Below are 16,221 nucleotides of genomic sequence, written 5' to 3'. Positions count from 1 at the left end.
GCGGTGCTAAAGTTCCAGAGTCCTGGGTTCAAATTCCAGCTGCTGTGTGGAGTCTGCACATTCACCCCATCCCTCTAACATCTCAAGAACATAGTGGAGCTACAGTAGCGGCATTTCAGGTTCAGTTTGAGCAGCTTCATCTGTGAATGTTGGACCTCAAATGCTCAGCCAAGTCTGGAAGCCTCGCTCATCCTGCCCACACTGCTGGTGGTCTGTTTAAGAAAAAGAAAGGTGAGCGTCCACACGGGGGCCAAGACGGCCATCATCCACAGACAGGCCTCTCGTGATGTGTAAAGGCTGCCATCGTTACTGTTTGTGATGACAAACTGGCACACGTGAAGAGTCCAGCGCCACTTGAAGGACATGGGCATCCTCTGGCAAGAAACGGTGACTTGTAGATGGAAAGAAAAGGCGCTATATAAAGTAGAGCAATGTTAAAGGGGCTATGTAATTAATTGATAGATAGATAGGGAAGGCACTATATAAAATAGAAACCTGTTAAATGGTCTATTTATATACTTAATAGGTAGGGAAGGCACTATATAAAATAAAGAGAGTTGTTAAAGGGGATATATAATTAATAAAGAGATAGGAAAGGCTTTATAAAAACAGTTGTTACAGGGGATGTATAACTAAAAGGCACAGAGATGTTAAATGGCTATATAATTAATACATAGAGAAATACAATATAAAATAAGATATTAAAGGGGCTATATAATTAATAGATAGAAAGGTAAGGCACTATATTAAACAACAAGAGTTGTTAAAGGGAGTAAATAATAAACAGATATGAAGGGCACTATAAAAACAGACATTAAAGGGCTTATATAATTAATAGATACTCAGGTATGAAAGGCACTATAAAGATGAATTAAAGAGGCTATATAATAGATAGATGAGAAAGGCACTATATTATACAGATGGCTAGAAGTGAAGTGCACTGTCCAGGTAGGCAAGTGTGCTACATAACAGATAGGAAAGGCACTATATAATGAATTAAGACCGATTCACTGTATTACAGATGTGAAGTCTGCTCTCTGCTATATATCAGTTGGGCTCTTATAAGAGATACTGTACATAGTTCAATGTGAAATGCACTAGAAGGTTCGGTAGAAAGGCGCTATATAACCGATAGATGTGAAGGGTCTTGTGGTCGGCCCATGGCTTGTTTACCCCTCTCGTCTAATGCCCACGTCCCAGGCAGATGTTGTCCCCTGTAGTTTTGGGGGTCTGCTGATGTGCTGCCACACTTTCTGGATTCTCCTGGAGTTTCTCCTCAAGTCCTGTTCAGGACTCTGCTAATTTCTTAGTTCGGTGAGGTTGTCACCTAAGTGTGCTGAGTGACACGTAACGCGTCCCCACTCTCCGCGGCCATCATGAGTTGTAGATGTGCGTGATGAAGGTCCACTCCTATGCGAATGAACCAAAGTGATCTTCTGAGCCTCGCCATTGACTTTATGTTAAGTGGGGTGTGCAGGCCAGTATGGTGGCTTCGTTTTCTCTCAGTCCTGGGGGTCTGTCGGTGTCGCCCTTATTTTGATTTCTGAGGATTTCCTTGTCTGCTTGTTTCCGTTTTGTTTCCTCCTTTAAAACGCCGCTCACCTGATTCAGTCCCCGTGTGATTTGCAATGCAGCAGATGCTCCCTGTGATCCTCCCTCATCCAGCTGTCGTGCAGTCCTGCAGGTTGGCCAGGCAGCTCCTTTCAGGCTTGGACCGCCGATGTCCTTTTGATTTATGGTGACCGGCAGACGTCCATCCCCCTGAGCTCAGGCTCAATCAAAACTGCAGAACTGACTTATTCTTTGACCCTGAGTGAGCGACTCCATCTGCCAACACTTCACACACTGGTTTGGTAAAGGACCCCATGGCAGTGTGTTTACTGTGAAAGGTGCCATATTGTACCACAGGAGTGCCTCAGTAATGAATCGCTGTCTGTCCCCGAGTGTGTCACTTCACCTGTCAGCGCTCACATTTCATATAAACAAAAGTGACAGTATGTTAGTTAAACCTCCTTGGGACAGTGTTCATGATGAAAGGCACTATATAATACCACAGGATTGCTTATTCAAACCCCAGGACCGAGGCTGGTGTAAATGACCTTGTGATTGTGTTTACTATAAAAGGCGCTATATAATACCACACACGCCAGTACTGAATCCTTGTGTGTCCCTGAGCGAGCCGCTTCATCTGTTGGTGCTCACAGCTCATTTAATGACCTTGGGACAGCATTCACCATGAAAGGCGCTGTATAATATCACAGTAATGCCCTGTTCAAACCCAGACCGACTGCCTCCACCTGCCAGTGCTCCTGTAAAGTATACAGTAGCAAAGGCACCATATAACCTAACACACAAGAGGCGCTATAAATAATAATGATAGGACCGACTGACTTCAGCACTCACCTGGGTGAAACTCAACACAGATTAGGTCAACAGTGGCAAGGTGGCAGCACGGGTGAAAACATGAGAATAAAGAAATGGCAAGTTTTATAAATGGTGCCATCGGATTAGCGATGCCCACCTGTGCCCAGATTGCTCGGAGGATTTCATTTAAATGCACACTGGCTGATGACCCACTAAGGCTTCGCCTTTCCCAAGTAATGAAATGTGCAGGAAGTCCTGTAATCTGGCGCCCCCTAGTGCCACACTGCAGTAACTAACACAATGTATTCATCATCAAATTTGGGGTCGGCCACTCCAGCGACACTAGATAGATAGATAGATACTTTATTAATCCCAAGCAGAGAAGGAACCAACCCTGATCAGTCAGACCCCCAGTTTTGGAAGTGCCAGTGAACCTGCCGCCCAATCACAATCCAGCATTGTGTACCCCAGGATGTAGTCTGAGTGTAACGGGAGAGAAGAGACCACTCACATGTGACGTGACGTGACGTGATGTGGGCAGCCTGGGTTGTTTGTCTAATTTGCATCAGCAATGATAACCTCATTCACCTTGATAGAGCCCGTGTATCAGTACCCTCCCATAGCTCAGTGCGAGTTTCAACTCCTTCCGTTAACTACGTGATTTTCGTGACTGCTATTTGCGAAGTTGTGTTTTTGGTTGTGCGTCACGCAAAATGGAACAGCGGAATTTGGAGCAACGTTGTGCCATTAAACGGCAAGTGTGACGTTTGAAAAGTTAAAACAGGCCTATGGGGAACATTCTTTATCCCGAGCTCAAGTTTTTCGCTGGCACAAATCATTTTTGGAAGGCAGAAAACACGTTGAAGATGAACACCGTTCAGGGAGGACTTCAACGAAAACCAATGAAAACATCGAACGTGTGAACACTCTTGTGAGATCAGACCGTCGTTTAACATTAAGAATGTTGAGTGGACAATTAAATTTGAACAGATTTACCGTTCATCAAATTTTGACTGAACATTTGCACATGCGAAAGGTCTGTGCCAAAATGGTGCCGAAAAACCTCACAATTGAGCAGAAGGACAATCGAAAAAACAGCATTCCTGTGGTTCCCCAGCCCCCTTATTCACCTGACTTCAGTCCGTGTGACTTTTTCTTTTTTCCTAAACTGAAAAATGTCCTTAAAGGACGTCATTTCGGGACTTTAGAAAACATCCAAAAGAGTGTAACGGACATGCTGAAGACCATACCGGTTGAAGACTTCCAGCGCCGCTACCAACAGTGGGAACAACGTCTCCATCGGTGTGTAGCTGCTCAAGGGAACTACTTTGAAGGGGATAACATTGATGTTTGAAAAAAAGAAAAACTTTGGTAAATAAAAAATCAGTCTCATTACTTTTCTCCCACGTGTAAATTATTCTTTATAGTGCCTTTCATACCTGTTTATCTATTAAAGAGGTTATATAATAGAGAGATGAGAAAGGCACTATTCAGGGGTGCCCAACACCAGTCCTGGAGGGCCGCAGTGGCTGCAGGATTTCATTGAGTGCCCTGTTTGTGCTGCTAATTAACTTCTTGTGAATTCACTTAAATTGAATTGCACTTTTAAGATTTCTTCATCGTTTCTCTGAGTTGCTTCATTTCTTTCATTAAACGGCACCCAAACAGAAGTGAAATGTGAAGTGAGGGAGCCAACAGAAGACCACCTAAGTCAGGGCCTCAAACTCCAACCAGCTCGTCGTTCATTAAACTCTTTAGTTCTTTAATTCCACGGCCTGTTGCTGCTCTTATTGTACCATAGCAGACATCTCTGAAACTGTTGATTTTTCTCTTTTCTGTTCAAATGTTTTGAGGACCTGAGCAGATCGACATTCCTGGGCTCTTCATCTTTCTTTATTTTCAGATATTGTATGATGGACACCAGTTGTTTTGGCTCATTTTGTATCTCATGATTGTCTGGCAGCTAATTAAGGAAAAAGAAACAATGAAGGGGTCTGAGTCTTCAAGAGCAAATCAATGAAGATGAATGGAAAAGAAGTTAAATGGCAGCAAAGGCAGGTCACTAATTAAGAAAAGGGTTTGAATGAAAACCTGCAGCCCTCCGGGACTGGAGTTTGAGACCCCTGCTATATCATGCCTTTCCTTAGTGAACCCCCATCCCAAGATGCTTTGCAGTTGCAGTCACTCCCATTTTGTCAAGTGAAAGGGGACACATAAGGGGTCAGTGCTGAGGTTGGAACAGGCAAGTACGATATAGCGCCTTTCAATGCAAACGCTATCCTAAGGTACAGTGGTTTAACCTCCAGTCATTGTGTTTATATGAAATGTCAGGGCGGGCAAAGAATCCCAATAAGCAATCCTGTAGTATTTTATAGTGCCTTTCGTAGCAGTCATTATCCCCAAGCGGTCCCCTAGGAATGTGAAGTGACTCACTCAGGGTCACATAAGGATTTGGGGTTTAAACAGGCAATCCTCTGGTATTATATAGCGCCTTTCACAGTAAACACAAGGTCATTCACACTGGTGTCACTCCTGTGTATATGAAGTGGCTCACTCAGACTCCCACAAAAGCAGAGTAAAGACTTTAGAATTTCTTGACTGCTAACCTTCAAAAGGAGCTCGGACTGGTGAGCACTGGTTTGAATCTCAATACGTTTAATAAAACAAATGGAGGAATTGGACGCTTCAGTAAGAAATTAAAAAAGATAAACGACTCCCCGACAGCAGCCAGTTCAAACGGTCCGCCGGACGCTACGTCCCCGTCGTCACCTTCTTAAATTTGCTTTGCAGGAACACCCTGGGGACGCTCAGACCCTCCTTTTTATTGACCGTTTCGCGCAGGACGTATTCATTCACCAGGACCTCGTAGCCGGCTTGTGTGAAAAGCTGGGCTAAATAATCTGAAAAGAGAAAAAGAGAGAAGCGATCAGCTCTGTCAGGGGTCAAATCTCGTCACAGCACACCACTGGCGCCCAACTCAAAAGGCAGGCCCAAAGAAATGGGACACGGGCTTGTTACGCCCCAGAAAAAAAAAATGAGCCAAAATTTACAAGACAAAATATTATTATTATATGTAACAGAAACACGTCAGTACCAAAGCATCAACCCAATTACTCAGCCGAGTGTGCCGTACTGACGCAGATTTAGGGGTCGTCCTTCGAGTGACGCGTTTTGAAGGCGTCACCAACACACAGCCCAACGTCACAATTGGGACAATTGCTACATGTTTCCTTGTACACTTCTCGTATCTTTTATTCTGTCGCTTGCACATGGCAGGATGAGAACAGCAGTGCCTGATCTGCACGACCGCCGCACCCCTTGTGTTATTGTAGGCTTCCACGTTTCCGCCGTCAGCTACCACAGTGTGAACAGTGCTTAGGTGGCTAATGTCCGGATTGTAATCAATTTGCCACAAAGCTGCTTGCACCACAATAAAGTTTTGAGGTGACCGAATTCACCAGGCATATCACAGTGGTTCGCTCACACGGTGCCGTATGCATGTTTGTCTGACAGTGTCGATGTCTGATGTGCGACTCACGTTGTCACCATCAGTGTCTGATTCAACTAACGGTGCAGTTTCAGTTTTGTTCTAAAACTGGCTTTACAGGCCACGGGGGTTTCGGTTGAAGGTCCACCCACTAATGAATATTGATGAGTTACCAGAGAGCAGGGGTGGCTGCAGGTTTTTGTTCCAATCCAGTTGCTTCATTTGGTGCTGGGCGATATGACGATATATATCGTGGGGACGATAGAAAAGTGTCTATCGTCCTATTTCTCTTCTATCGTTTCTATCGTTTCTAACCTAATTTTATCAATTACTAAAGAAAATATTGCATTAAATAGGCTATGACAAATGTATGATAATGTCTTGTCGCTATGCAATGCATACTCTACCCTTTATATAAGTGATAATCAAGAATAAAAATGAACTTTTGAATGTCACTTCAAAATAAAGTTGCAAAAAAAGTATGCAATGATATTTTTGTCAAACTTTTGAGAGAATAACTGAAAACGTACTTTATTGTGGGTGGTATATCGTGATATATATCGTTATTGTGATATAAAATAATCCATATTGTGATATATGATTTTTCCATATCGCCCAGCACTAGCTTCATTACAAACCAATGATCGCCAGTCTCAGACCTTATTTAGATTTGATGGCTTGTTAGTCTACAATGGGTTCTTATTTTGTAGATTTTTTCCTTTCCAAGGGTCTCATCCAAATGATCTGAAGCCTAAAACTCATTTTCAGTCTGTCACATTTTTCTGTTAAGTGTTTTATTAAGTGCTTGATGAACACACACGGAAACAAGCGAGATGGAGAACTGCTGGCTGCTTTGTCATTTACATCTGATGGCTAATAAGGAGGCATTAAAATGGCAAATGCAGCTGTTTAAGATTTAAATAAGCAATTACGGGAGGGGAAACTTAACAAGCAAGACCACTAAACTCAAGCATCAAACTACCACTTTAGCAATAAGTGCTTCTTCATCAGCAATAATTGACTGCTCATTAAGAAACAGCACCCTGCAGCCACCGCGGCCCTCCAGGACTGACATTGCCCACCCCTGCCAGAGAGTATCAGAATGCATAGAAATATTCCTGACTTTTTTGCAGCAGGATGTCATTTTATCCACGAGATGGCAACAGAATACGTTGCTGAGTGTTATTTGGGTTAAACACAGCATATCAGATCATGCATTCGGGGTTAACCGTTTTTACACAGAACTCCAGCCCCGAAACTGGAGGTTTATTAAGAGGTTTATAAATCCTTTATTTATACAGATTTCCATACACACCAGAGCTTTTCACAGCTTTCCTTCTTGTGAGGGATTTTTTGAGATCTTTAAACTCTTAAAGCCTGTAAGTAATTGCTAGTGTGTTATTACACACTATAAAACATATCATTACTCACTATCCGGAGGATGACTCGAGTTCAACCGTATTTGCATAGGATTCCGAGCCTGAGAGACAAAACGTGAAACCTCTGATCCAAAACAAGACAACGTCAGTGACGTATATTGGAAGATTTATTAAGGACGATTCCACAGGAAAGGCCAGACAAAGAGGAGCAGAAACAGACAAAACTAAAGGCTCCGTCACATTACACAACGTTTCCAGCGATTTTCATTTACAGACTTCGTTGACACAATCTTAGCGATTCAGAGGCGGGAGCAGCACATGCCTATGACCCCCGAATGTGTAATATGATATCCCAAGTGACTCAGTCCCACCAGTGTGTGACACGCCCCACACAATCAAATAGTCGTAGGGGCGGGCTCTGTGTATGTAAGAGTTGACAACCAATCAGTGTTCAGCCAGAAGTACAATGCACACAAGGCAGCCAATAGCGACTAGCTACAGAAACCTGCGACTTGATTGGCTGTTGAATGGAGCTCCTTAATCACAGAGCTCCAGATGTATGCAGCTGGATCTTTCCCAAAGAAACAGGGAAACGTGTGCGCGGACCTCACAAACACAGCAGGGCCCCGTCTGCTCGATGTCTCTCGGTTTTTTGTAGTAAGATAGAATGGAAAAAAAGATTTTAAAAAAAGGGCCAAGATTGCTGCCAAACTTACAGTACCTGAAAAGCACGTGTACAGCGCCGGGGTTTCAAAAAAATGGACAAGCTTACAATAATTTGGAAATATGAATGGAGAGTTGTCACAGAGTCATGTAATTTGTCCTACCCAGCAAGTTCTAGTTTTATAATTTGACAGCCTCGGGTGACGAGATCTGCAACTGCAGTCGGCACGTTTGACGTCCCCTCCAACTCCAAGTCACGTAATGTGACGCTGACCTGTGATGATCACGCTGGGTTGCTAACATCACCTGGGATTGCTCTTCTCCTAGCAAAGGACTTAATGTGGCTAAGCTCCACTGAGCTGATTTTTCACTCCTTGCTACCATTTCCTTCTTTTCTTCTAAATCCACCCATTTCAGCAAGTCTCCCACTACGGCGTGTTGTCCGACGATGGTGTGATCCCATAACAGAGCATCCACGTTCATTTCACCTTGGCTTCAACTGCACTAACAGCAGGGCATTGCTCTGTGCGTATCTGAACTACCCATAAGCCACCACAAACATGGTGTATCACGTCAGCTTCCACCCGTTGCAGTTGCCGCGTCATATTCAATTTGCCTTTACTTTTTGATGTACCCTCGTATTTTGTGTCCAATCCCAATTCTAAAAAAAGGTTGGGACAGCTTGGAAAAGGCTAATAAAATCAAAAATGAGTGTGTTGTGAGACACAGGCTTGGGTGGGGGTCCTGTTTAAATTTCTTAATAATTTGAGTGGATTTCAGCTCAACCCGTCCATGAAGCTTGTTCTGCTGATGCTAACGTGAGGGCGTGCAGTCATTGAAATCCATCGACAAGCGGGGCGGTAATTAGCAGGCTCCAGCTGCAGGGTGAGTAAGATGAAAGGCAGCAGGGTCAGCGCAGAGACAAAAGAAAAGCTGCAACGCCTCGGCATACTTAGCCAACCTGGAAAGAGTCACTGATTCACATAAAGGGCAGTCAACTTCGATATACAGGGCCCTCCATAACGTTTGAGATAAAGACTCATTTTTACTTTATTACCCCTGCTGCTCCACAGTTTAAGTTACAAATCAAACAACTCTGACCCGTTATTAAAGTGCACATTGCAGACTTTCATTTAAAGGGGGATTTGCAGACATTTCAGTCACCTAACATGCTTTCTACACGGTTACCTGATTTCAGGGCACCATACTGTTCAGGACACAGCAATGGCGGGCCTGTTAAAGCCATCATATTTAGTACTCTGCCAAGCCCCTCGTGCAGCCATCTTCAGCTCCCGCTTGTTTCGGGGGGCTTGTCTCCTTAAGTTTTCTCATCAGCATATGGAAGGCCTGCTCAATGGGATTGAAATCGGGTGACCATTTTGGCCGTTCAAGAAATTTCCAATTTTTTTTTTAGCTGTGAAAAACTCCTGTGTTGCCTTACAGGCCTTACGGGCATCTACAGGAACCTGGGCAGATGAGATATTTCTACACACCTCAGAATTCATTGTGCCATGCCGTTAGCAGTTACAACATCAAAGAAGTGTGCCAGTCCCTGTGGCAGCCATACAAGTACCAACATCCACATCACCATGTTATACACATAGTAATGTGTGTTATATGCCATTTGTATGGGATTCGTAAAAGCAGTGTTGGAATGACAAATGCAATACATTTTATAAATACAAAAGTTTGCCTTGCACCATCTGTTGGAATGTAATGCATTTTATAAAAATGTTTGTGGTGCATATCTTTTGTAATGACAGAGACGTAGCAGCAGGGCAGACACACAGATGCGTATGCTGTTATTAGAGTGGATGATGAGGGTAACAGTAAAATAAATAAATAAATGTAGTCTGATGATGATACCAAACAAAGTGGAATGGCAGATAATGTAGCATCACTTAAACCATTACAGAGGGACCTGGACAGAACACACAAACCTTGAATTTCAGTATCGTGACTCCCCCCAATTGGACTCACCATCAGAAAAGAAGAACGACCTTGTTCCATCTTGTCGGACGTAAAAATTGTCTCCCAGCTTGTTTCCACTTTTAAACCTCATCATTGCATGATCATAAAGACCATAGTCTCGGAATAAAACGCACCCACCCGGCTTCAGGACCTGCAATCAAACAAAGGTGACAATTAGAACTTTATTTATCCCTAGAGGGAAATTTATCTTTTTACAAGTTTGGTGTGTTGCCTCAGTCACGTGTATAGATTTTCAGGGTAAAGGAAGAAAACGGAGCAAATCTGATCAGAATTTATTTAACATTTTTTTGCGACTTACTCCAGGGTCTTTGGGGCTTTCAAGCTCCTAATACAGGGGTCCTCAATCCCAGTTACTGGAGGGCCACAGTGGCTGCAGGTTTTTATTCTAACCCAGTTGCTTAATTAGAAAGCAATTCTTGCCAATAATTTAATTTCATGGCTTGTTGGTGCTTTAACTCTGCTATGTCAGCTCATTCTCATATCCTAGATTTTCTTCCCCTTTCTAAGGATATCATCCAAATGCTTTGAAGGCTAAAATGGAGGAGTACTTCTCAGTCCTTTACTTTTTTCTCTTCACTTTCCTTCCAAGTATTTAATTAAACCCAACAGAGAACAATAAATACACTCAGGTGTAAATGGTAACAAGCTGAATGGAGAACTGCTGCTCTCTTTTGTCATTTGCCTGTTATTGCTAATTACTAGCAATTAAAAACCAAGATTACAGCTGTTTAACAGTAAAATAAGCAATCAGGGGTTCAATATCTTAACGAACGAGACAACTAAAGTGAAGCAGAAGTGTTACTTGAGCAATAAGAGCTTCTTATTAAGCAATTGGGTTGGAGCAAAAACCTGCAGCCACTGCGGCCCTCCAGGACCGTGATTGAGGACCCCTGTCCAAATAGCTTATTTATAGGTAGTACATGCATCATAACTGTGCTTGTTTTACTTTATTAGTTGTTGTTATGATGTATTTTGATTTATTACTATTTATTCACTTACGTTGTACAGTAATCCCTCCTCGATCATGGGGGTTGCCCTCTAGAAAGCGATAGATGAAAATCCGTGAAGTAGAAAACCATATGTTTGTGTGGTTATTTTTATATATTTTAAGCCCTTATAAACTCTCCCACACTGTTAACATTATTAGAGCCCTCTAGACATGAAATAACACCCTTTAGTCAAAAGTTTAAACTGTGCTCCATGACAAGACAGAGATGGCAGTTCTTTCTCACAATTAAAAGAATGCAAACATATCTTATCTTCAAAAGAGCGCCGTCAGGAGCAGAGAATGTCAGAGAGAGAGAAAAGCAAACAATCAAAAAATCAATACGTGCTTTAAAGTATGCCGAAGCACCGCGATAAAGCTGCATTTTTTAGAGGAGCGTCCGTATCTTCTGTGCAAACAGCCCCTCCGTCAGGCAGAGAGAGTGAGAGAGAGTGAGAGAGAAAGAGAAAAGCAAAAAAATCAAGCACCGCGCGGGAAGCACATCGCATATCACTGAGGAGTTTTGTTTAATATGTAATACATGCTCTGATTGGGTAGCTTCTAAGCCATCCGCCAATAGCGTCCCTTGTATGAAATCAAGTGAGCAAACAAACTGAGGAAGCATGTACCATAAATTAAAAGACCCATTGTCCTGGAAATCCGAACCAGCGAAAAATCTGTGATATATATTTAGATATGCTTACATTTAAAATCCGCAACAGAGTGAAGCCGCGGAAGTCGAAACGCGATATAGCGAGGGATCACTGTATTTATTTTTGTACCGTGTCCTGTTTTATTGCCTTACAACTTAGAATTAAAGTGGGTTTTTAGTGGGTTAGCACCTTTTGATTTACACAACATGCCTGTCACTTTGAAGGTGCAAAATATTATTTATTGTGGCACAACAAATAATTAAGACAAAAAACATAACTTTTCAGTTTGTACTTGTTATACATATATATATATATAAACACATATACATACATATATATATATATATATATATATATATATATATACATACATATATATATACATACATATATATATATATATATATACATACATATATATATACATACACATATATATATATATATACATATATATATATATATATATACATACATATATATATATATATATACACATACATATATATATATACATATATATATATATATATATATATATATATATATATATACATACATACATATATATATATATATATATATATATACATACACACACACACACACACACACTACTGGTCCCAAGTTTGAGAACAGCTGAAATTGAATGAATGACCTAAAATGGTAAAAAGGTAAGCAGTAAACTGGCAGAGATTTAAGGTTAGCAAAAAGTGAAAAAAGGAAATTTCAGAATATTACAAAATAAGCCTTTTAGAGCAAAGAGCTAATAGGTTACAATCTACAGATGTTCTGCAGCAATTAAAGTAAATGAAGCCTTGCAAGGTGAACCAAAAAATTTGCACAGGTGTCCCAACTTCTGTCGATTACTTAAAAACCCCCTGAGTGTGTCTTAAAGAAGAGCTGGAGCGGACTGTGCTACTACACCCTCTGAGGTTTTGCTTGGACAATATTACACTGTAGAATGGCAAGAACACGGCAATGAACAAATGAAATGAGACAGTCCTGAGACGTGTAAGCCTTTCATTTAGAGAAATTACAAAAAAAGTGTCAGTGAGTCCAGTGGTGTCCTACAGAATCCATAGGCAACTGGAAAAAACTCTGATAGGAAAAGACCTGGCAAAACCAAAGTCACAGGACAATCTGAAGACACATTTCTGGGGGGTCACCAGCTTACACGATCATAGGAGCCTCACAGCACAAGAGCTTCAAGCACAGCTTAACAGTGCAGGTTGACAAAAGCGAGTGTCAGTATCTACTGTGAAGAGGAGACTTTGTGCTACAGGTTTGACAGTGGCAGTAAGTAAGCCATTCCCTCAATGACAAAATAGGGCCCTGAAATAACAGATGTGGACTACTGCACACTGGAAGGAAGTCTTATAAACCAATGAATCCAAATTTGAAATCTTTGGTTCATCACGCAGGGTGTTTGCGCGCTGTCGAGTTGGTGATGGTCATAGTTCCTCAGTGTGTGACACCAACTGTCAGACATGGTGGAGGAAGTGCGACGGTCTGGGGCTCTTTTGCTGGAGGCAGAGGTGGTGACTTGCAAAGAGGGACTGAAATTCTGAATCAAAAGGGTTACCACAGTTTGGATATTAGATCAGCAAAAAGTGACGGCTACTTTGATGAAGCTAAAATTTGAATAAAACTACGGACACTTAATGATTCTTTGACTTGTGTTTTTTTATTTGCCATTATTTATTTGTTCTATGCCTTGAATACATGAAACATTAAGAAAATAAACTGCATGTACATCCATAAACACTGAAGTGTTCTAAAACTTTTGACCAGTAGTGTGTAAATTATATATACCTGTATACTAGCCATGTGCGCCCAACTATGTTGCGCATGTTAAAGTTGTCTGTGAAGGGCTACCTGTTTAAACGCGGCTGCCAGTCATGAACTGGGCCCTTCGTCGCACAGCATTATGATTTTTTATAAGGGAAACAAAATTACAAAAGAAAACCCTTGGACATTGATTCGATAGGAACGGCCTACTCAGAATCACAGTCCGAATCTTAATTATGTGTTGGTGTGGGAACATTTCTGCTTCTGTCCGTTCACAGTTCATCTCGTTTTCACAACGCTGTCGTTTCCTCTCACAATCTCTTCTTAACCTTTCTCCAATCTCGCAGGTTGCTTTGTGGCAATCCAAAGAGTAAGGCAATATAGACGGAGCAATGGTTATAAAAGGGGGACACATAGGTATCCAGGCTCTTTAAAGCATAAATAGGGATCACTTCACTGACATGTGAGCAAGCCACGGTACAACTGTGAGACGCGCAGCACTCGCCGGCTAAAATGTAACAATAATAACTTCCGGAACGTGCTGTTACGTTGTCATTCATTTAACCCACTGTCTTTCTTTCATTCATATGTTACGTAGGCACGTACCTTTTATCTTCGGCAATCTCATTATCTAACCAGGCCTCAGGAGCTAACCAGCGTAACACTGTCCACCACCCCTTTCGTTATTCCGTGAGTAACAACAACGTACTAAACTGGAAGGTTGTCTACGCATGCGTGGAATTCGTGGACAAACAAAGATCAAGATCTAAATGAAGATCTCTTTAGTTAATTTAAAGCACAACAATTTGTTTAGTTTGAATGTCTGTGTTTTGAGGTGTGACTGGCGTACTACAGTCTTCAGTAGTATAAGCCGGGAGGAGATTCTTAATGCAATGCCTATGTTTTAGCTGTCTCTCTACTGCCATCTAGTGCTTCTTCTTCTAATTCATTCGCGGACAAACAAAGATCAAGATCCAAATGAAGATTATTATTTATATATATATATATATATATATATATATATATATATATATATATATATAATACATACACACACAGTATATTTATACTGTTGCAGACTGTTGCCTGGACGCCAGCTAGATGTAAGGACCAGTGGACAGAGTGGACTCGAGGCATTATCTCCCCCCAGGACACTATAGGGCAGCCCCCTTGGGTTGCTGTGCCACCACGTATTCTTGTAGGGCATACTTGGAGTTGGGAGTTCGCTGCAGCCCTGTTGGGTTCCATGGTAGCCTCCAGGGGGAGCTGCAGAGCCCTACTTTGTGCTTCCGCCATACCTGGGAGTAATTACAGACCACCCTAACGAGCCGCTTGGGATACTCCCAGGTGAGACTTAAATGTGGTGAACTTGTATGTGGTGTCTGTGTGTGTCAGGTTTGGGTGGCTGGTGCGCCTCCTGCAGGCTACAATACATTCACACAAGGAAGTTTATTTTCATTCCACTTCGACAATTTGGACTAAATTGTTAAGTTCATGACATAAAATCGAAATGAAAATCCATTGTAATTCCAGGTGGTAATAAGACAAAACAGGACAAACACCAAAGGGGGTGAATACTTTTGCAAGGCACTGTATGGATAGTACAGTATTGTTCATTACCTGTCCTGAACTTGTCTTAAGTGTGTGCTGCACCGGAGTCCTGGGGCCTCATGTATAAACGGTGCGTACGCACAGAAATGTTGCGCAAGAATGTTTCCACGTTCTAAACGCGATGTATAAAACCCAAACTTGGCATAAAGCCACGCACATTTCCACAGTACCTCATACCCTGTCGTACGCAAGTTCTCTGCTCGGTTTTGCAGACTGGCGGCACCCAGCGTCAAAGCAGTGCTTTTGTTCAAGTGTGGTTTCCCTTTCTTTTTTAGATGCACATCCCTAACGTGGCTTTATAAATACATTGAAATTTGCATATTGTTTATTAGTTTAATGTATCTGATTGTAATTAACCAGTCACAATATAATGGTCCACAGAATGGTCAAACTATTCCAAATACCATAACTGCTTTAGCATTGTTACTCTCACTGCACCTTCTTCTTTCAGCTGCTCCCATTAGGAGTTGCCACAGCGGATCATCTTTTTCCATATTACTCTCGCTGCACCACTTGGAGCAGCTGATCAGAAAGAGAATTATCGGTAAACAGCATCAAGCACATGCTGCCTCAGCCATGCTTCCTATTTGAACTGCTTCTCACATAGCAAACGCTTCAAAACCTTTCCTGTACAGACCTCGCAGTTCAGAAAGAGTTTCATCCCAAGAGCTCTAAACGCACTCAATCAAGTGCTCCTTGTAGAAGTGTCTGTACTTATAAGTCCAATCACCTCACTGTAAACTTGCACTTCAGTTATAATATTACACAACCTGCGCCACTTTATAAAGCGCGTATTTACATATGATGACGATATAATTTTTAAGATGAAATGCAGCAAAATATGTTTATTACATTATACAGATAAAACTTTAACTTTATTTAAATAGTCTATATTGTTAATAATTAAAGGACACGGTGTCACTACGCTAGCAAGGATCTGCCACTCCATTCATGGAAGCTTTCATGTGGCACTCAGACGGTGGGCTACGACTCGCCTTCTCATGGTGACTTTGATATGTGACTTCTTTTTTTATTTCAGGCACTGTGCAACTTTGTGAACTTAAGCTTTCGAGTTTCTCTGACACGCTATGTCACTCGATCAGCTTCCTTTTCTTGTTTATACCACTGTCTAAACCAACAAATAGTACGTGTTTCCTTGCCTCCACTTGGTATTCACTGAAATTGTTACATTTTTCCTCGTGGTTTTGCCATTGTCTTTCCACAGAAGGCTGATCTTAAGGGCTATTTATATTGATTTGCATATTCAAAGAGGTGTAATTCTGACAGGAGATGGGG

The 16,221-nt window shown here is 41.8% G+C and overlaps 1 protein-coding gene across 4 annotated transcripts in view; it reads right to left on the bottom strand.

The window, feature by feature from the left end:
- Nucleotides 1–4,983: 4,983 nt before the first annotated feature.
- The window catches only part of mettl6 (methyltransferase like 6), a 31,417-nt gene continuing 20,179 nt past the window's right edge, over nt 4,984–16,221 (bottom strand). For 2 of the 4 annotated variants that reach the window (XM_039736169.1, XM_039736170.1), the window contains 2 exons: nt 9,874–10,015; nt 4,984–5,264 (listed from right to left, as the gene is read on the bottom strand). In XM_039736169.1, coding sequence (XP_039592103.1) covers nt 5,116–5,264; nt 9,874–10,015 — 291 coding nt within the window. In that variant the 3' untranslated portion in view covers nt 4,984–5,115. The remainder of the gene's footprint in view (nt 5,265–9,873; nt 10,016–16,221) is intronic. The other 2 variants (XM_039736168.1, XM_039736171.1) reach the window with 1 other exon arrangement.

Source organism: Polypterus senegalus, chromosome 15, assembly GCF_016835505.1.
Source record: "Polypterus senegalus isolate Bchr_013 chromosome 15, ASM1683550v1, whole genome shotgun sequence".
Classification (NCBI taxonomy): Eukaryota; Metazoa; Chordata; class Cladistia; order Polypteriformes; family Polypteridae; genus Polypterus; species Polypterus senegalus.
This window is presented reverse-complemented; position numbering and strand designations above follow the sequence as displayed.